Source organism: Orcinus orca, chromosome 4, assembly GCF_937001465.1.
Source record: "Orcinus orca chromosome 4, mOrcOrc1.1, whole genome shotgun sequence".
In the NCBI taxonomy this organism is placed as follows: domain Eukaryota; kingdom Metazoa; phylum Chordata; class Mammalia; order Artiodactyla; family Delphinidae; genus Orcinus; species Orcinus orca.
Genome location: NC_064562.1, coordinates 74086790 through 74108146, shown reverse-complemented (window position 1 = coordinate 74108146; position 21357 = coordinate 74086790). Strand labels below are relative to the sequence as shown.

General features: G+C 36.8%; 1 protein-coding gene across 1 annotated transcript in view; it reads left to right on the top strand.

Annotated features, from left to right (window-relative positions):
• The window catches only part of ADGRL3 (adhesion G protein-coupled receptor L3), an 868464-nt gene that overhangs the window by 522804 nt on the left and 324303 nt on the right, over nt 1-21357 (top strand). Inside the window, exon 7 of the mRNA XM_049709340.1 lies at nt 19608-19622. Within this exon, the coding sequence (XP_049565297.1) occupies nt 19608-19622 (15 nt within the window). The remainder of the gene's footprint in view (nt 1-19607; nt 19623-21357) is intronic.

The window sequence follows — 21357 nt, the reverse complement described above, 5'->3', positions numbered from 1 at the left end:
AATTATTTTTACATCTTTATTAGAGTATAATTGCTTTACAATGGTATGTTAGTTTCTGCTTTATAACAAAGTGAATCAGTTATACATATACATATGTTCCCAGCTCTTCCCTCTTGTGTCTCCCTCCCTCCCACCCTCCCTATCCCACCCCTCCAGGCGATCACAAAGCACCGAGCTGATCTCCTGGTGCTATGCGGCTGCTTCCCACTAGCTATCTGCCTTACATTTGGGAGTGTATATATGTCCATGCCTCTCTCTTGCTTTGTCACAGCTTACCCTTCCCCCTCCCCATATCCTCAAGTCCATTCTCTAGTAGGTCTGTGTCTTTATTCCTGTTGTACCCCTAGGTTCTTCATGACATTTTTTTTTCTTAAATTCCATATATATGTGTTAGCATACGGTATTTGTCTTTCTCCTTCTGACTTACTTCACTCTTTATGACAGACTCTAGGTCTATCCACCTCATTAAAAATAGCTCAATTTCGTTTCTTTTTATGGCTGAGTAATATTCCATTGTATGTATGTGCCACATCTTCTTTATCCATTCATCCGATGATGGACACTTAGGTTGTTTCCCTATCTGGGCTATTGTAAATAGAGCTGCAATGAACATTTTGGTACATGACTCTTTTTGAATTAAGGTTTTCTCCGGGTATATGCCTAGTAGTGGGATTGCTGGGTCATATGGTAGTTCTATTTGTAGTTTTTTAAGGAACCTGCAATACTGTTCTCCATAGTGGCTGTACCAGTTCACATTCCCACCAGCAGTGCAAGAGTGTTCCCTTTTCTCCACACCCTCTCCAGCATTTATTGTTTCTAGATTTTTTGATGATGGCCATTCTGACTGGTGTGAGATGATATCTCATTGTACTTTTGATTTGCATTTCTCTAATTAATGATGTTGAGAACTCTTTCATGTGTTTGTTGGCAGTCTGTATATCTTCTTTGGAGAAATGTCTATTTAGGTCTTCTGCCCATTTTTGGATTGGGTTCTTTGTTTTTTTCTTATTGAGCTGCATGAGCTGCTTGTAAATTTTGGAGATGAATCCTTTGTCAGATGCTTCATTTGCAAATATTTTCTCCCATTCTGAGGGTATCTTTTGGTCTTGTTTATGGTTTCCTTTGTTGTGCAAAACCTTTGAAGTTTCATTAGGTCCCATTTGTTTATTTTTCTTTTTATTTCCATTACTCTAGGAGGTGGGTCAGAAAGGATCTTGCTGTGATTTATGTCATAGAGTGTTCTGTCCATGTTTTTCTCTAAGAGTTTGATAGTTTCTGGCCTTACATTTAGGTCTTTAATCCATTTTGAGCTTATTTTTGTGTACGGTGTTAGGGAGTGTTCTAATCTCATACTTTTACATGTAGCTGTCCAGTTTTCCCAGCACCACTTATTGAAGAAGCTGTCCTTTCTCCACTGTACATTCCTGCCTCCTTTATCAAAGATAAGGTGACCATATGTGTGTGGGTTTATCTCTGTGATTTCTATTCTGTTCCATTGATCTATATTTCTGTTTTTGTGCCAGTACCATACTGTCTTGATTACTGTAGCTTTGTAGTATAGCCTGAAGTCAGGAAGCCTGATTCCTCCAGCTCTGTTTTTCTTTCTCAAGATTGCTTTGGCTATTTGGACTCTTTTGTGTTTCCATACAAATTGTGAATTTTTTTGTTCTAGTTCTGTGAAAAATGCCAGTGGTAGTTTGATAGGGATTGCATTGAATCTGTAGATTGCTTTGGGTAGTAGAGTCATTTTCACAATGTTGATTCTTCCAATCCAAGAACATGGTATATCTCTCCATCTATTTGTATCATCTTTAATTTCTTTCATCAGTGTCTTATAATTTTCTGCATACAGGTCTTTTGTCTCCTTAGGTAGGTTTATTCCTAGATATTTTATTCTTTTTGTTGCAGTGATAAATGGGAGTGTTTTCTTGATTTCACTTTCAGATTTTTCATTATTGGTGTATAGGAGTGCACAAGATTTCTGTGCATTAATTTTGTATCCTGCTATTTACCAAATTCATTGATTAGCTCTAGTAGTTTTCTGGTAGCATCTTTAGGATTCTCTATGTATAGTATCATGTCATCTGCAAACAGTGACAGCTTTACTGCTTCTTCTCCGATTTGGGTTCCTTTTATTTCCTTTTCTTCTCTGATTGCTATTGCTAAAACTTCCAAAATTATGTTGAATAAGAGTGGTGAGAGTGGGAAACCTTGTCTTGTTCCTGATCTTAGTGGAAATGCTTTCAGTTTTTCACCGTTGAGGATGATGTTGGCTGTGGGTTTGTCATATATGGCCTTTATTATGTTGAGGAAAGTTCCCTCTATGCCTACTTACTGCAGAGTTTTTATCATAAATGGGTGTTGAATTTTTGTCAAAAGCTTTCTCTGCATCTATTGAGATGATCATATGGTTTTTCTCCTTCAATTTGTTAATATGGTTTATCATATTGATTGATTTGCGTATATTGAAGAATCCTTGCATTCCTGGAATAAAGCCCACTTGATCGTGGTGTATGTTCCTTTTAATGTGCTGTTGGATTCTGTTTGCTAGTATTTTGTTGAGGATTTTTGCATCTATGTTAATCAGTGATATTGGCCTGTAGTTTTCTTTCTTTGTGACATCCTTGTCTGGTTTTGGTATCAAGGTGATGGTGACCTCGTAGAATGAGTTTGTGAGTGTTCCTCCCTCTGCTATATTTTGGAAGAGTTTGAGAAGGATAGATGTTAGCTCGTCTCTAAATGTTTGATAGAATTCGCCTGTGAAGCCATCTGGTCCTGGGCTTTTGTTTGTTGGAAGATTTTTAATCACAGTTTCAATTTCAGTGCTTGTGATTGGTCTGTTCATATTTTCTATTTCTTCCTGGTTCAGTCTTGGCAGGTTGTGCATTTCTAAGAATTTGTCCATTTCTTCCAGGTTGTCCATTTTATTGGCATAGAGTTTCTTGTAGTAATCTCTCATGATTTTTTTTTCCTTGCGATACGCGGGCCTCTCACTGTTGTGGTCTTCCCGGTGTGGAGCACAGGCTCTGGACGTGCAGGCGCAGCGGCCATAGCTCATGGGCCTAGCTGCTCTGCGGTATGTGGGATCTTCCAGGACCGGGGAACGAACACATGTTGCCTGCATAGGCAGGTGGACTCTCAACCACTGCGCCACCAGGGAAGCCCCTCATGATCTTTTGTATTTCTGCAGTGTCAGTTGTTACTTCTTTTCCATTTCTAATTCTATTGATTTGAGTCTTCTCCGTTTTTTTCTTGATGAGTCTGGCTAATGGTTTATTAATTTTGTTTATCTTCTCAAAGAACCAGCTTTTAGTTTTATTGATCTTTGCTATCGTTTCCTTCATTTCTTTTTCATTTATTTATGATCTGAGTTTTATGATTTCTTTCCTTCCACTAACTTCGGGTTTTTTTGTTCTTCTTTCTCTAATTGCTCTAGGTGCAAGGTTAGGTTGTTTATTCGAGATATTTCCTGTTTCTTAAGGTAGGATTGTATTGCTATAAACTTCCCTCTTAGAACTGCTTTTGCTACATCCCATAGGTTTTGGGTCGTCATGTCTCCATTGTCATTTCTTTCTAGGTATTTTTTAATTTCCTCTTTGATTTCTTCAGTGATCACTTCCTTATTAAGTAGTTTATTGTTTAGCCTCCATGTGTTTGTATTTTTTACAGAGCTTTTCCTGTAATTGATATCTAGTCTCATAGCATTGTGTTTGGAAAAGATACTTGATACAATTTCAATTTTCTTAAATTTACTGAGGCTTGATTTTTGATCCAAGATATGATCTATCCTGGAGAATGTTCCATGAGCACTTGAGAAAAATGTGTATTCTGTTGTTTTTGGATGGAGTGTCCTATAAATATCAATTAAGTCCATCTTGTTTAATGTATCATTTAAAGCTTGTGTTTCCTTATTTATTTTCATTTTGGATGATCTGTCCAATGGTGAAAGTGGGGTGTTAGAGTCCCCTACTGTGAATGTGTTACTGTCGATTTCCCCTTTTATGGCTGTTAGTATTTGCCTTATGTATTGAGGTGCTCCTATGTTGGGTACATAAATATTTACAATTGTTATATCTTCTTCTTGGATTGATCCCTTGATCATTATGTAGTGTCCTTCTTTGTGTCTTCTAATATTCTTTATTTTAAGGTCTATTTTTTCTGATATGAGAATTGCTACTCCAGCTTTCTTTTGATTTCCATTTGCATGGAATATCTTTTTCCATCCCCTTACTTTCGGTCTGAAGTGGGTCTCTTGTAGACAGCAAATATATGGGTCTTGTTTTTTAATCCATTCAGCCAATCTGTGTTTTTTGGTGGGAGCATTTAGTCCATTTACATTTAAGGTAGTTATCGATACGTATGTTCCTATTATTATTTTCTTAATTGTTTTGTGTTCGTTATTGTAGGTCTTTTCCTTCTCTTGTGTTTCTTGCCTAGAGAAGTTCCTTTAGCATTTGTTGTAAAGCTGGTTTGGTGGTGCTGAACTCTCTCAGCTTTTGCTTGCCTGTAAAGGTTTTAATTTCTCCATCAAATTTGAATGAGATCCTTGCTGGGTAGAGTAATCTTCGTTGCAGGTTTTTCTCCTTCATCACTTTAAATATGTCCTGCCAGTCCCTTCTGGCTTGCAGAGTTTCTGCTGAAAGATCAGCTGTTAACCTTATGGGGATTCCCTTGTGTGTTATTTTTCCCTTGCTGCTTTTAATATGTTTTCTTTGTATTTAATGTTTGACAGTTTGATTAATATGTTTCTTGGCATATTTTCTCATTGGATTTATCCTGTATGGGACTCTCTGTGCTTCCTGGACTTCATTCACTATTTCCTTTCCCATATTAGGGAAGTTTTCAACTATAACCTCTTCAAATATTTTCTCAATCCCTTTCTTTTTCTCTTCTTCTTCTGGAACCCCTATAATTCAAATGTTGGTGTGTTTAATGTTGTCCCAGAGGTCTCTGAGACTGTCCTCAGTTCTTTTCATTCTTTTTTCTTTATTCTGCTCTGCAGTCATTATTTCCACTACTTTATCTTCCAGGTCACTTATCCGTTCTTCTGCCTCAGTAATTCTGCTATTGATCCCATCTAGAGTATTTTTAATTTCATTTATTCTGTTGTTCATCATTGTTTGTTTCATCTTTCGTTCTTCTAGGTCCTTGTTAAATGTTTCTTACATTTTGTCTGTTCTATTTCCAAGATTTTGGATCATCTTTACTGTCATTCTGAGTTCTTTTTCAGGTAGACTGCCTATTTCCTCTTCATTTGTTAGGTCTGGTGGGTTTTTATCTTGCTGTTTCATCTGCTGTGTGTTTCTGTGTCTTCTCATTTTGCTTAGCTTACTGTGTTTGGGGTCTCCTTTTTGCAGGCTGCAGGTTCATAGTTCTCATTGTTTTTGGTGTCTGTCCCCAGTGGCTAAGGTTGGTTCAGTGGGTTGTGTAGGCTTCCTGGTTGAGGGAACTAGTGCCTGTGTTCTGGTGGATGGGGCTGGATCTTGTCTGTCTGGTGGGCAGGTCCACGTCTGGTGGTGTGTTTTGGGGTGTCTGTGGGCTTATGATTTTAGGCAGCCTCTCTGCTAATGGGTGGGGTTGTGTTCCTGTCTTGCTAGTTGTTTGGCATAGGGTGTCCAGCATTGTAGCTTGCTGGCCGTTGAGTGAAGCTGGGTGCTTGTGTTGAGATGGAGATCTCTGGGAAATTTTCTCCTTTTGATATTATGTGGAGCTTGGAGGTCTTTTGTGGACCAGTGTCCTGAAGTTGGCTCTCCCACCTCAGAGGCACAGCACTGACTCCTGGCTGCAGCACCAAGAACCTTTCATCCACATGGCTCAGAATAAAAGGGAGAAAAAGTAGAAAGAAAGAATTAGCAGAAGTAGAAAGAAAGAAAGAAAGAAAGAAAGGGGGGGGGAGGGAGGAAGGAAGGAAAGAGAAAAAGAAAGAAGATAAAGTAAGATAAAATATAATAAAGTTATTAAAATAAAAAATTATTAAGAAAAAAATTTTTTTAAATGGACTGATAGAACCCTAGGACAAATGGTGGAAGTAAAGCTATGCAGACAAAATCTCACACAGAAGCATACACATACACACTCACAAAAAGAGGAAAAGGGGAAAAAATCATAAATCTTGCTCTCAAAGTCCACCTCCTCAGTTTGGGATGATACGTTGTCTATTCATATATTCCACAGATGCAGGGTACCACAGATGCAGTGGGAACTTTAATCCGCTGCTTCTGAGGCTGCTAGGAGAGATTTCCCTGTCTCTTCTTTGTTCTCACAGCTCCCAGGGACTCAGCTTTGGATTTGGCCCCGCCTCTGTGTGTAGGTCACCGGAGGGCGTCTGTTGTTAGCTCAAACAGGACGGGGTTAAAAGAGCAGCTGCTTTGGGGGCTCTGGCTGACTCACGCCGGGGGGAGGGAGGGGCACAGAGTGCGGGGCGGGCCTGCGGCGGCACAGGCCTCTGTGACGTCGCACCAGCCTGAGGCGCGCCGTGCGTTCTCGCGGGGAAGTTGTCCCTGGATCCCAGGACCCTGGCAGTGGCGGGCTGCACAGGCTCCCCGGAAGGTGGGTGTGGATAGTGACCTGTGCTCGCACACAGGCTTCTTGGTGGCGGCAGCAGCAGCCTTAGTGTCTCATGACTGTCTCTGGGGTCCGTGCTTTAGCCGCGGCTCGCTCCCGTCTCTGGAGCTCGTTTAAGCAGCGCTCTTAATCCCTTCTCCTCGCGCACCAGGAAACAATGAGGGAAGAAAAAGTCTCTTGCCTCTTCGGCAGGTCCAGACTTTGCCCCGGACTCCCTCCCGGCTAGCCGTGGTGCACTAGCCCCCTGCAGGCTGTGTTCACGCCGCGAACCCCAGTCCTCTCCCTGCGCTCCGACCGAAGCCCGAGCCTCAGCTCCCGGCCCCGCCTGCCCCGGCAGGTGAGCAGAGAAGCCTCTTGGGCTGGTGAGTGCTGGTCGGCACCGATCCTCTGTGCGGGAATCTCTCCGCTTTTCTCTCCTCACCCCTGTGGCTGCGCTGTCCTCCGTGGCTCCGAAGCTTCCCCCCTCCGCCACCCACAGTCTCCGCTCACGAAGGGGCTTCCTAGTGTGTAGAAACCTTTCCTCCTTCACAGCTCCCTCCTACTGGTACAGGTCCCGTCCCTATCCTTTTGTCTCTGTTTATTCTTTTGCCCTACCCAGGTACGTGGGGAGTTTCTTGCCTTTGGGGAGGTCTCAGGTCTTCTGCCAGCGTTCAGTAGGTGTTCTGTAGGAGTTGTTCCACATGTAGATGTATTTCTGGTGTATCTGTGCGGAGGAAGGTGATCTTCACATCTTACTCTTCCGCCATCTTCCCCTCGTCCCGCCATCTTCCCCTCGTCCCGCTCAGCATTAATTTCTCAATCTTATTTAAGACAGTAAATCTTATAATAAGACAGTTAAAAAAAGAAAAAGAAAAAAAAAACAACTACAGTTGGATATTCTCATAGGAAGGTGAGGTGAAAATATGTAGCAGCGGTTCAAAAGCTTAAGCAGTGGCACCTAAATTTGGCTGCACATTAGAATCATCTGAAGCACTTTTTCTATATGATATTTTTGGTGTATATTTTCTAATAATGAATTCTGAGATTAATTTTGTTTTTTTGTTTATAGTTCCAAAAATCATATTTATATTATTATCTATGCTATTACTGAATACAAAATATTTTCTGCTCTTTGGCTAGTGAATCTAGTTCAGGTTGGTTGGGATATTTGGAAGAGTTCTACAAAGTACCCTAGCACGTAGTAGCTCCTCAGATTCCTAAGCTATTCTTCAAAATGTTGTTTTGTTTTTTTCCTTACTGAATGTCACTGTGGGTTTTGTTGTCCCTTTCTCTTGCACCAAGTGATGATAAAAATTTTCAGTTCCAAGAATAATTCACAAGATCTTAAGAGCTCTGGTGAAGACTGAAAGAATAATGTTTAGTCAAAAGTAAAGTAACTTGACTTCTTTCAGCTTCTGGTTTTTCTCATCAATAAAATTAGGATAGCCATTTCTGCCCTCACAATGCATAAAGTTAAGTGTCTCAAAATATTCACATTACTTAATAATTTGTTTTTAATACTATTGAAACCATAATTCAGGGCTTCCCTGGTGCCGCAGTGGTTGAGAGTCCGCCCGCTGATGTAGGGAACACGGGTTCGTGCCCCGGTCCGGGAAGATCCCACATGCCGTGGAGCGGCTGTGCCCGTGAGCCATGGCCGCTGAGCCTGCGCGTCTGGAGCCTGTGCTCCGCAACAGGAGAGGCCATAACAGTGCGAGGCCCACGCACGGCAAAAAAAAAAAAAAACATAATTCAAAAATTAAGCTGAATTGGGGCTATTATATTAATTCTCTGGCTTCATTTTTCTAATTTGTAAAATACTGGCTGGGACTAAATACCTAAAAAGAACTTTCAGCCCTGGAACCCTGGGAACATTAATTATAAGGTATTTACTAACTATCTGGGACTTTATTTAGATTCATTTTGAGTATTTTATTTTTTTAGATATGCAGAGCTGGATCCATAGAACCTAGTAATAGGCATTAGTGAAAACTATATTTCTCAAGAGCAAATGGATAACATTTTCCACAAGAAATTTGATGGTAGTCAAACTGTTATGCTTTGTGTTTCTAACTTCAGCTTCTCTTAACAATTCCCCTTTCTCTGCCTTTCACTTCTATTCTTGTCTTTTTTTTTTTTTTTTTTTTTTTTTTGCGGTACGCAGGCCTCTCACTGTTGTGGCCTCTCCCGTTGCAGAGCACAGGTTCCGGACACGCAGGCTCAGCGTCTATGGCTCACAGGCCTAGCCGCTCCGCGGCATGTGGGATCTTCCCAGACCAGGGCACGAACCCATGTCCCCTGCATCGGCAGGCGGACTCTCAACCACTGTGCCACCAGGGAAGCCCTCTTGTCTATTTTTAATCTTTTTATACTAGCTCCTTTGAAAGCATTTAAAAGGAACTTACTGGTGGTAAACTGAATACCAGTTATTGGTAAACTGAAAATCACCACTTATTATAAGCTTCCCTAAGGCAGAGATCAGTTCCTCCCTTGTAACATATTCATAATAGTACCAGCAAATCCAGTTTCTTTGAGGATTAAAGAAAATGATCTACTGGATGACTATTCACAGAGTATATGTTCAGTAACTGTTAGGTATTATGATTGTTATTAGTTATCTCTATATTCACAGCTCTGAGGGCCTCTCACATAAAAAATGCAGTCAGCGGATCTAATATATAAATATGCATATATAGTCTAGTACTCTCTGAGGGGACTCTGCCTTTGTTTTTTATTTAGCAAGTCTAAATGCCACATGGTTTTTACATAGTGGTGACAAATCATGACAACGGTACATCTTAGATGAACCAAATATGTTGTTGACTTTAACTGTTACCAATAATAACTTTGAAAATTACTATTTTCACTAGAAGCTATTACCAATAGATTCACAAAGGAGTCAACTAATAGCACCATTTTCTTTTAAATGGCTAAATTAACAGTTTGAAAGATTTTACAGATACATCAATGGAATGGAAAGTTAATACAAAATAAAAGGCAGTCTTATTTTCTGCAGCATCTATAGATATTGTATTTAAGTGCTTAAATTATAATGGGACTAGTGAAAGCATTTTATGAATTATTGACATTTTCAGTCTACACACTCCAGGATGAAATTCATTAGGAGGTGATAATTTTGGAAACACATTATGTAAAGCCATTGTAATACAAGGTTCTTGAGCGGCACTTTTCTTCACTGATGCATGGGTATCATTTGAAAAACATAATTTAGAAGCTGAGCTGCAGAGATTACCCTTGTCTTTCATTAAATAAAGGATTAGCACTTTGTTTACTGAAAGAGACAGATGTCTGTCAGAATTTTTGATATGTAATATACCAAAAAATTAATGAACTTCATAGATCTTTTTATTTCTGTTTATTGAAGTGCTTCTGTATTTTCTTGGTGGATGTGAAATGGAAGAAGAGAGAATTTTCTCTGCTTCAGAATAATAATTAACAGGACATGAGGTATTCAGAACTGGTTTGTTTCTGGTGATAAGAAATATCTCGTTTCCTTGACCAAGAAATGAGGAACCCATTTTTTCTATTATTTTATCTTCTCTGGAGATATGGATTGCATCACCATTCTCAGGCTTGATAGCACTGAAAAGTATGACATTCAGTTCCTTTCTTTGAAAATACCACAGCGCAATTCATCATTGCATGGAGGCGTAAGAAATATTAATTGAGCTCTTTCTGTGTGCTGGGCATTGAAGATGCAGTGATGAATAAGATCAAAACTTGGATTTGAATTCCAGCTCTGCTACTTATTAACAAAATATCCATGCATCTTTGTGCCTGTTTTGTCATTTGAAAACTTAAGATAATGAGAATATCTACCTCATAATGTTGTTGTGAGATGATTAAATTAGTATCATATGCAATATGTGGCATGTGGTACATACTTAATTATTGTTAGTTTTTATAACAGACACAGTGCCTGAGCTTAGGGAGTTTCCATTTATGTTATTTATCTCCTCTAAAGTACACTCCTGCTTGGATTTGGTGACAGAAAGGAAACGGAGAGCAAGAATGCAACAAACTGTGTTTCATTGAGTTTACATGTTGTGAGAACCAGTGTATGATATTAGACAAATGATAGGACTCTGCCACCTACCAGTGTTGACCTCGGTCAAATCCTTTTGAGTTTCAGTTGACTTATCTCTGATATGGTAGTAACTAGCACCACATCACAGTGTTGTTTAAAGAATTAAAGCAAGTGATTCATATGAAAACATTTTGTTTACTTAGTACTATACTGATATAAAATATTACTGTGAACTTTTGGTTATCCACTTATAGATGATTTTGTTTGTAGGTAATGCACTGGCAAATTTTCATCAAAGACTGATTTGCTTATTACTTACTTAGTTTGGCTTTCTGCCATCTCCTTAACTGCCCAGCTGGCCTGTGATAAGTGTACCCAAATGTATTTTCATAGTCTAAGCCAAATGTAACCAAGAAAATAATTCTGTTCAAAATACTACTACATGGTCTTCCCTGGTGTCGCAGTGGTTGGGGGTCCACCTACCGATGCAGGGGACGCGGGTTCGTGTCCCGGTCCGGGAGGATCCCGCGTGCCGTGAAGCGGCTGGGCCCGTGAGCCATGGCCGCTGAGCCTGCGCGTCCGGAGCCCAACGGGAGAGGCCACAGCAGGGAGAGGCCACAGCAGTGAGAGGCCTGCGTACCGCAAAAACAAAAACAAAACTACTACATTTCAATGATGAAAATATTTGTTTATAAATTATTTAATATTTCATTACTATCCTATGCTACTCATAAGTATCTTTTTATTTATATATTACGGAGATCCAGAGGCATCATTGTATTATAACATTCTACTCATTTGGAACCTTTAAATCATAGATAGAAAATGTGTTGTATGACTTGCAGTTTAAAAGAAAAGAAATTTTAAGCTATATTAGAATTAGAGACAATTTCATAGTTCTTAGTTATAGCAATTTAGTTCTAACAATTTTTGGCGTGCAACAATTTTATTTCTCTGTAATTTGCAATACAACTTAAAAAAAACTTGGCAATGCATGCATATGCTCTCTCATCTATACCTTTTCTAATTAAGGAACACAATTCAAAAGTATTGCATATGGTACAAATATGGACAGAGCTAATATAGAACTAATAACATCTTATTTTTCTAAACAATAACATGACTATATCTATTTTATGAACTGTTGGGGAATGAAGGGAAAATTTACTCTTCTTTTTTTTCCCTGTTTCTTCCTTTTATACAGAATACAATTACGCTTGGTCTGAATTTGTCATTTACTCTAACCACAGGATATATAGCTTGAGATGTTAAGGAGGACAAAGGACAACAAGGAAATCACTTTAAGGAAATACATAAATATATTTATGGAGGTTGAATGGACAATGAAAATAGTTTGGGAGTTAAAAGTGAAGAGAGGAAAGGAGAGAAACTAGTTCCAAGGAAATTTGGACATGAACAACGACAGCTATAATGTGGAATTCAGGATATTGGACCAGGGTAAAGACAAGAGGTCCTAAAGAAGGCCTAGCAGAGTTGTCATACAATTCATTTATTTATGATCTCATAACAGAGAGGAGTAAAGGGAGTATTTTCCACTTGTGGTTTTAGATTGTCACAGGCTGTTTTATAGCAACAAATTTTTCTTGCCAATATAACCCTTGGAACCATTCATATACTTTTTCCTCTTTGCCTTTTTTTTTTTTTTTTTCGCTCTGGTTTTACATTTAATGAGTTGAAGAAACAAACTGCTTATAAATTTTACTTTCCTCCCCATGCATTAAAATATTGAAAGACATCATGCAGATATGCATTGCACGTATGAGTCTATATAACAAGTCCAGATTCTCTTTTGCCACGTTTTTCTTTTTACTACATGCTTAAAATATCGAGAAGCAGAATTAATCACCTCTGTGGATTTTGTATTAATTCAATAGCTGTTCATCAAGTATGTATTATGTGCCAGGCATTGTGAACTTTTGAAGGATACAGTGGTAAGCATGTTTTCTGTATGCAGGCAGTTTGTTTGCATGTTTTTTGTTTATTTTTTCAGGTGAGGGAAGCTTCTAGCATCAGAATTAGATAATGGGCAATGACTGGCCAATCCTAAATGTTACTAAGCTTTTCAGTGACGAATCATGTTTGCCTTGCCAGTTTTTGTTATGGGAGTTTGATTTGTGTGTACTTACTTCAACTAAAATTATAGGATATTTTACTTTAGTCTTGAAACTAGCAAATAAATGATGAATGGGCTACAGCCAGTCACGACATAGGCAAGACCATAATAATTTTCTCCGAAGTACAACTGCCTAATAAATCTTCATTTTGAGTCACCTGCAGTACCAGAGGCACACTTTACTTATGCTACAGTTGCTGCCAATTTCTTCACATTAGACCAGGACCAGAGAATTAAAAGTTAAATTTTACCTAATGACAATTTAGAAAAAAAGAGGTAAAAGTTGTTGGAAAAATAAAAATGTCCATTGAATTGTAAAATAGTATTTATAGACTATAATAAATACCTTATCAATACTTTTTACCATATATGCCATCTTCCTCATTAAATATTTCTTGGAGAGAGAAATACTAATCACCAAGAAGCTAGGGCAATTGCAATCTAAGTTGAAGAATTTTATGTGGAATAAGACTAAAGTTGTGTGAGTGTACATTTTATGTTGTAGAATATAAATACCTTCATATATAATTCAAAGGATATATATTTAGAGGTATTTCAAATAATGAAATTAGTTCTAGAAATCCCTTTATAGGCTAGTGCTTGAAAAATGTCAACTTTAGTGTAAGATTCCACTCCAAACTTCCAACTTCATTGTAAAATGGGCCTCAAGTCCAAACTTTTGAGACTATTGATTAAAAAAATTTTTGCACTTTTGAAATCACATTAAATTCATTATTTTAATGGGTATTAGTATAATCTTTTATGATACCTTTTTTAACAGTTGGCTTTTGATTAAATAATTTTTTAACATCTTTACTGGAGTATAATTTAATTGCTTTACAATGGTGTGTTAGTTTCTGCTTTATAACAAAGTGAATCAGTTATACATATACATATATCCCCATATCTCTACCCTCTTGTGTCTCCCTCCCTCCCACCCTCCCTATCCCACCCCTCCAGGCGGTCACAAAGCACCGAGCTGATCTCCTGGTGCTGTGCAGCTGCTTACCACTAGCTATCTATTTTATATTTGGTAGTGTACATATATCCATAACACTCTCTCACTTCGTCCCAGCTTACTCTTCCTCCTCCCCGTGTCCGCAAGTCCATTCTGTACATCTGCGTCTTTATTCCTGTCCTGCCCCTAGGTTCTTCAGAACCTTTTTTTTTTAGATTCCATATATATGTGTTAGCATATGGTATTTGTTTTTCTCTTTCTCACTTACTTCACTCTGTATGATAGAATCTAGGTCCATCCACCTCACTACAAATAACTCAATTTCGTTTCTTTTTATGGCTGAATAATATTCCATTGTATGTATGTGCCTAACCTTCATTATCCATTCATTTGTCGATGGACACATAGGTTGCTTCCATGTCCTGGTATTGTAAATAGAGCTTCAATGAACATTGCGGTACGTGACTCGTTTTGAATGATGGTTTTCTCAGGGTATATGCCCAGTAGTGGGAATGCTGGGTCGTATGGTAGTTCTATTTTTAGTTTTCTCAGGAACCTCCATACTGTTCTCCATAGTGGCTGTATCAATTTACATTCCCACCAACAATGCAAGAGGGTTCCCTTTTCTCCACACCCTCTCCAGCATTTATTGTTTGTAGATTTTTTGATGATGGCCATTGTGACCAGTGTGAGGCGATATCTTACTGTAGTTTTGATTTGCATTTCTCTAATGATTAGTGATGTTAAGCATTCTTTCATGTGTTTGTTGGCAATCTGTATATCTTCTTTGGAGAAATGTCTATTTAGGTCTGCTGCCCATTTATGGATTGGGTTGTTTGTTTTTTTGATACTGAGCTGCATGAGCTGCTTATAGATTTTGGAGATTAATCCTTTATCAGTTGCTTCATTTGCAAATATTTTCTCCCATTTTGAGGGTTGTCTTTTCGTTTTGTTTATGGTTTCCTTTGCTGTGCATAAGATTTTAAGTTTCATTAGGTCCCATTGTTTATTTTTGTTTTTGTTTCCATTTCTCTAGGAGGTGGATCAAAAAGGATCTTGCTGTGATTTATGTCATAGAGTGTTTTGCCTATGTTTTCCTCTAAGAGTTTTATAGTGTCTGGCCTAACAATTAGATCTTTATTCCATTTTGAGTTTATTTTTGTGTATGGTGTTAGGGAGTGTTCTCATTTCATTCTTTTAGATGTACCTGTCCAGTTTTCCCAGCACCACTTATTGAAGAGGGTGTCTCTTCTCCATTGTATATTCTTACCTCCTTTATCAAAGATAAGGTGACCATATGTGCATGGGTTTAACTCTGGGCTTTCCATCCTGTTCAATTAATCTATATTTTTATTTTTGTTCCAGTACCATACTTACTTGATTACTGTAGCTTTGTAGTTTAGTCTGAAGTCAGGGAGGCTGATTCCTCCAGCTCTCTTTTGCTTTCTCAAGATTGCTTTGGCTATTCAGGGTGATTTATGTTTCCATACAAATTGTGCAATTTTTTGTTCTAGTTCTGAGAAAACTGCCAGTGGTAGTTTGATAGAGATTGCATTGAATCTGTAGGTTGCTTTAAGTAGTATAGTCATTTTCACAATGTTAATTCTTCCAATCCAAGAACATAGTATATCTCTCCATCTATTTGTATCATCTTTAATTTCTTTCATCAGTGTCTTATAGATTTCTGCATACAGGTTATTGTCTCCTTAGGTAAGTTTATTGCTAGGTATTTTATTCTTTTTGTTGCAATGGTAAATGGGAGTGTTTTCTTAATTTCACTTTCAGATTTTTCATCATTAGTGTATAGGAATGCAAGAGATTTCTGTGCATTAATTTTGTATCTTGCTACTTTAGCAAATTCATTGATTAGCTCTAGTAGTTTTCTGGTAGCATCTTTAGGATTCTCTATGTATAGTATCATGTCATCTGCAAACAGTGACAGCTTTACTTCTTCTTTTCCGTTTTGGATTCTTTTTATTTCTTTCTCTTCTCTGATTGCTGTGGCTAAAACTTCCAAAACTATGTTGAATAATAGTGGTGAGAGTGGGCAACCCTGGTTTTTTCCTGATCTTAGAGGAAATGGTTTCAATTTTTCACCATTGAGGATGATGTTGGCTGTGGGTTTGCCATATACGGCCTTTATTATGTTGAGGTAAGTTGCCTCTAAGTCTACTTTCTGAAGGGTTTTTATCATAAATGGATGTTGAATTTTGTCAGAAGCTTTTTCTGCATCTATTGAGATGATCATATGGTTTTTCTCCTTCAATTTGTTAATATGGTGTATCACATTGATTGATTTGCATATACTGAAGAATCCTTGCATTCCTGGGATAAACCCCATTTGATCATGGTGTACGATCCTTTTAATGTGCTGTTGGATTCTGTTTGCTAGTATTTTGTTGAGGATATTTGCATCTATGTTCATCAGTGATATTGACCTGTAGTTTTCTTTCTTTGTGACATCTCTCTCTGGTTTTGGTATCAGGGTGATGGTGACCTCTTAGAATGAGTTTGGGAGTGCTCCTTCCTTTGCTATATTTTGAAAGAGTTTGAGAGGATAGCTGTTAGCTCTTCTCTAAATATTTGATAGAATTCACCTGTGAAGCCATCTGCTCCTGGGGTTTTGTCTGTTGGAAGATTTTTAATCACAGTTTCTATTTTAGTGCTTGTGGTTGGTCTGTTCATATTTTCTGTTTCTTCCTGGTTCAGTCTCAGAAGGTTGTGCATTTCTAAGAATGTGTCCATTTCTTCCAGGTTGTCCATTTTATTGGCATAGAGTTGCTTGTAGTAATCTCTCATGATCCTTTGTATTTCTGCACTGTCAGTTGTTATTCTCCTTTTTCATTTCTAACTCTATTGATTTGAGTCTTCTCCCTTTTTTTCTTGATGAGTCTGGCTAATGGTTTATCAATTTTGTTTACCTTCTCAAAGAACCAGCTTTTAGTTTTATTGATCTTTGCTATCACTTCCTTCATTTCTTTTTCATTTATTTCTGATCTGATCTCTATGATGTTTGTCCTTCTGCTAACTGCTAACTTTTTTTTTTTTTTTTTTCGTTCTCTAATTTCTTTAGGTGTAACGTTTGATTGTTTATTTGAGATGTTTCTTGTTTCTTGAGTTAGGATTTTATTGCTGTAAACTTCCCTCTCAGACCTGCTTTTGCTGCATCCCGTAGGTTTTGGGTCGTTGTGTTTTCACTGTCATTTGTTTCTAGGTATATTTTGATTTCCTCTTTGATTTCTTCAGTGATCTCTTGGTTATTAAGTAGTGAATTGCTTAGCCTCCATGTGTTTATATTTTTTACAGATTATTTTCCTATAATTGATATCTAGTCTCATAATGTTGTGGTCAGAAAAGATACTTGATACGATTTCAATTTTATTAAATTTACCAAGGCTTGATATGTTACCCAAGATATGATCTATCCTGGAGAATGTTCCATGAGCACTTGCGAAGAAAGTGTATTGGTTGCTTTTGGATGGAATGTCGTATAAATGTCAATTAAGTCCATCTTGTTTAATGTATCATTAAAAGCTTGTGTTTCCTATTTATTTTCATTTTGGATGATCTGTCCATTGGTGAAAGCGGGGTTTTAAAGTCCCCTACTATGATTGTGTTACTGTTGATTTCCCCTTTTATAGATGTTAATATTTGCCTTATGTATTGGGGTGCTCCTATGTTGGGAACATAAATATTTACTATTTTTATATCTTCTTCTTGGATTGATCCCTTGATCATTATGGAGTGTCCTTCTTTGTCTCTTCTAATAGTCTTTATTTTAAAGTCTACTTGTCTGATATGAGGATTGCCACTCCAGCTTTCTTTTGATTTTCTTTGGCATGTAATATCTTTTTCCATCTCCTCACTTTCAGTCTGTCTGTGTCCCTAGGTCTGAACTGGGTCTCTTGTAGTCAGCATATGTATGGGTCTTGTTTTATATCCATTCAGCCAGTCTGTGTCTTTTAGTTGGAGCATTTAATCCATTTATACTTAAGGTAATTATCTATATGTTTGTTCCTATTACCATTTTCTTAATTGTTTTGGGTTTGTTGTTGTAGGTCTTTTCCTTCTCTTGTGTTTCCTGCCTAGAGAAGTTCCTTTAGCATTTGTTGTAAAGCTGGTTTGCTGGTGCTGAATTGTCTTAGCTTTTGCTTTGTAAATGTTTTAGTTTCTTCGTCGAATGTGAATGAGATCCTTGCTGGGTAGAGTAATCTTGGTTGTAGGTTTTTCCCTTTCATCACTCTAAATATGTCCTGTGATCTCCACGGCTTCCTCTTCCGCCATCTTGAAGCTCTTCTGATTAAATAATTTTTAAGGTGCTTAGTTATTGTTCTTCTAGTTGTCAGTCTGAACTCAGGTTTGTTAGTAATCTAGCCATAGCATGAAGTGCATCTCTTAGGTAAAGCTTTTAACTGACCTATAATGAGGCATACAGTCCAGTGAACACTACAGTTACTTGATAAAGATCCATAATTGAGGATGATGATAAATTTTAACAGTATAAGTATCATAGAGCTCTTAAGAGTCCTAGAAATATTGCTAAAAATAAGATTTGTAAATTAATGAGATAAGGAATCTTAAAAAGAGAACCCCATTTACAACTTCCTAAGCATAACTTTTCATATATTCCATTTTTGTCTTCTAACACGTGTGATACTGAGCTTTCAAAAAAAGTCAGTGGAGAGAAATGAGTGTGATTTTGCCAACAATTGAAGACATGAGCTTAGGTCAATGCACAAAAATCTCACCTAAAAGTAACTATCCAAAATGGTATTTCTCCCTTGTTTTAAAAATTTCCTGTAGTTTTATTTATTGTGCATAGTAGCTCAATTTATCCCTTCCACTGAAATTATCTTAGATTTGTATCACTTGAAATCTGTGATTTTTTTTCAAAGTTTGTATTATGAACCCATTCTTTCCTGACTCTTTTTTCCCATTGATTCTTTTTTTTTTTTCTTGTTGTGATCTAGGCAAATTGTCTCCAATGAGACAAATGTTTATAAGATAAAGAAGATGCTTCTTGATGAGTTTCATGAATATGTTATAATTTCCCTGAATTTTCCCTGACTTGTATTAGTCAATATCTTAAAATAATAATGGAATCTAATTTGAAAGATACATAACCATAATGTGTTTGAGGATACCAATTTATTGTTTTAAGAGTTTGTTGAAAGGCTCACTTAGGAATTTCAGAAAAGCCCAGGGCAGGTGGCTTATTATTTATATCAACCTTCAGATACAGATTTTTCTGAAAGACGCTATTTTTCCACAATAATATAAAATATTGTTGAGTGTGAGGAATAGAACTTTCTTCAATAAAGATTCTAAATATGTTTATTCAGAATGAGATCATTCCCTGTTAATGTGTCACCCCATGAAGTACATTTCTCATAATACTGACAACTTATAGAAAATATTAGGCCTTAGGAAATGAATTACAGAGTAGTTTCTTCTGAAGACATCAATTTTTGAGATGGGTAAAAAGCAAGACTATTATGTTAAATAGTGATATAAACTATAATATTTAATAAATGAGACTATCCCAGCTATTTGAAAGCTTTCTATGTATAGTTACCAACCTGTCTTTCACATGGAAAATATTTGTGTTATTATTATGAATATTGTATTCCCTATGTCTATAATTTGGAATGGTATGTTTATTCAGTCTTAGCTTGATTAACTTTTGCCTTATTTTTTCCAAGTTTGTACTGTATTTTTAAGCTTATAATGTGATTGTTTCTTAAAAATAATTTTATAGAGGAATGGGTTTTTTAAAAAAACATAATGTTCAATAAAGCAAGTATGAGTGAAATAAATTATTTACTTTCAGTTTGGAAGAGGTGAATAAAAAGTGCTTGGCCAATATCGTACCATTAATCTATTCTCTTTTCTCCTCTCTCTCTTTACTTCTCTCTCTCCAATAGAAGTGGAACAAAAAGGTAATTAAATACCTTTCATAAATTATATACTATTTATAGGCTAAGTTATTTAACAGTTTAACATCTAGTTAAAATAATTTTGTTATTAATTCTTATCTATTTTATGAAAATTTATTTACTACTTCTGCTGCTCAACTTCACTTTAGTCTGTTGTACTGACCAGTGCTGGTTTGATTTTTTTAATCCTAAAACAGTTTAATAGTGTAAAATTTTCAACCGTGCATTCTATTCCTCTTTATTTAAGCAGTTAGAAAAACGGTAGATGGTTTTGGATAGTAACTGCTTTAGATTTGTTTTTATTTCTATACTAGATAATTTTCCATAGCTCTGGTGTGGTTCCCCTGTTCCTTTAATTTTTAACTATTAGGGGAAAAGGGGAAGTGGTTTTCTAAAATACCTTAAAATAAATTGCTTTAGTAACCAAGGGCTGATTATTAACCAGCATAAAGTTTATATACAATTTTGACAATAATACCTACCAATCGTTTATAATTATAGACATCATATTAGAATCCTGAGAAATTCTTCTAATAATCAATTTTATTATCGAGTATAATTTGATGATGACCCTCTATCCTTGCTATGGAAGATTTTGATAGTTAACTTTTCCCCTAAACTTTTCATTTTTCCAAAATTAAAACTTTGGGCATTTTAATAATGTACTTTCCTTTTTAATAATCTGTAAACCCTAGCTGAGTTTCATCTTAGATTATTTTCCATTGGATGTAGGTTTATAGTTGTTGTTAAAGAGCTAATCACTAATACCAAGAGAATAATACTTTAATCATTAAAATATGGGTCAACATCCAAATTTCTTGTGATTTCCTAATTTCTCCTCCCAGTACACTTCTAATCATTTCAAACATAACAGTGGACTACATGATTATTTTTCAATGTGTTTTCTCTGCAAAAATATTGGAGCACTGTTTCCCATAACAGGTTCAGCAGAACATTACCCCCCATCAGGCTCTGTAGAAAGGGTTCCATGATCAAATTAGTTTGTGAAATTTTCTCACCCTCCCCACTTCCATCTTGGAGATTCACTAATGTACCTCAGCTATTAGAATCCTGGTATTATGTTTCATATGATATTTCTTAAGCACAGATGGCTAGGGATCCCTGTTTTTTTTCTGTGTAATATGTGGCTAAACCACTTAAAACAGGTGCTTCAATGACCTCCCTTTGGGAAACATTGCTTTTTAGCCCCTTCATTACAGATGAATCGGCCAAGTTTTTTTTTTTTTTTTTTTTTACCACCACTCATATGATGTGCTACTGAATCATACTAAAAATCAACTGAATCAGATAATTCCTGCCCATTTTCAGTCTGAAGTATGAGCAGCAAAATATTGTAGCAAGTAATCTTGTTTTTTAATGTTCTTCTCATGTAACAGTAAAAGGTACATGTTTTTAAGTTCCAATACTACTGTATTTAACAGGACATTTTTAACTGATTAAAATCTAGATCTTGGGTTCTTCTCTGTAACCTTTCACCTTTTCTTCTTTCCTTATTCCGTCTTTCCTTTCTTTTTCTTCCTTTCTCTTTTTCCTTCCAGTATCCATCCATCACTCATTTTTAATTGTGTGGGTTGCATGCTCTGTGTGTGCTATAGCAGCTTTAAAAGCTTTTTACCTAGAAGGCTCAGTGGCCTGTATTACAGGGCTTTTCTTTTCCCTTATTATTATATTTTAATTACTATTGTATTTCCATATGCTTCTTAATAAGTATAGAATA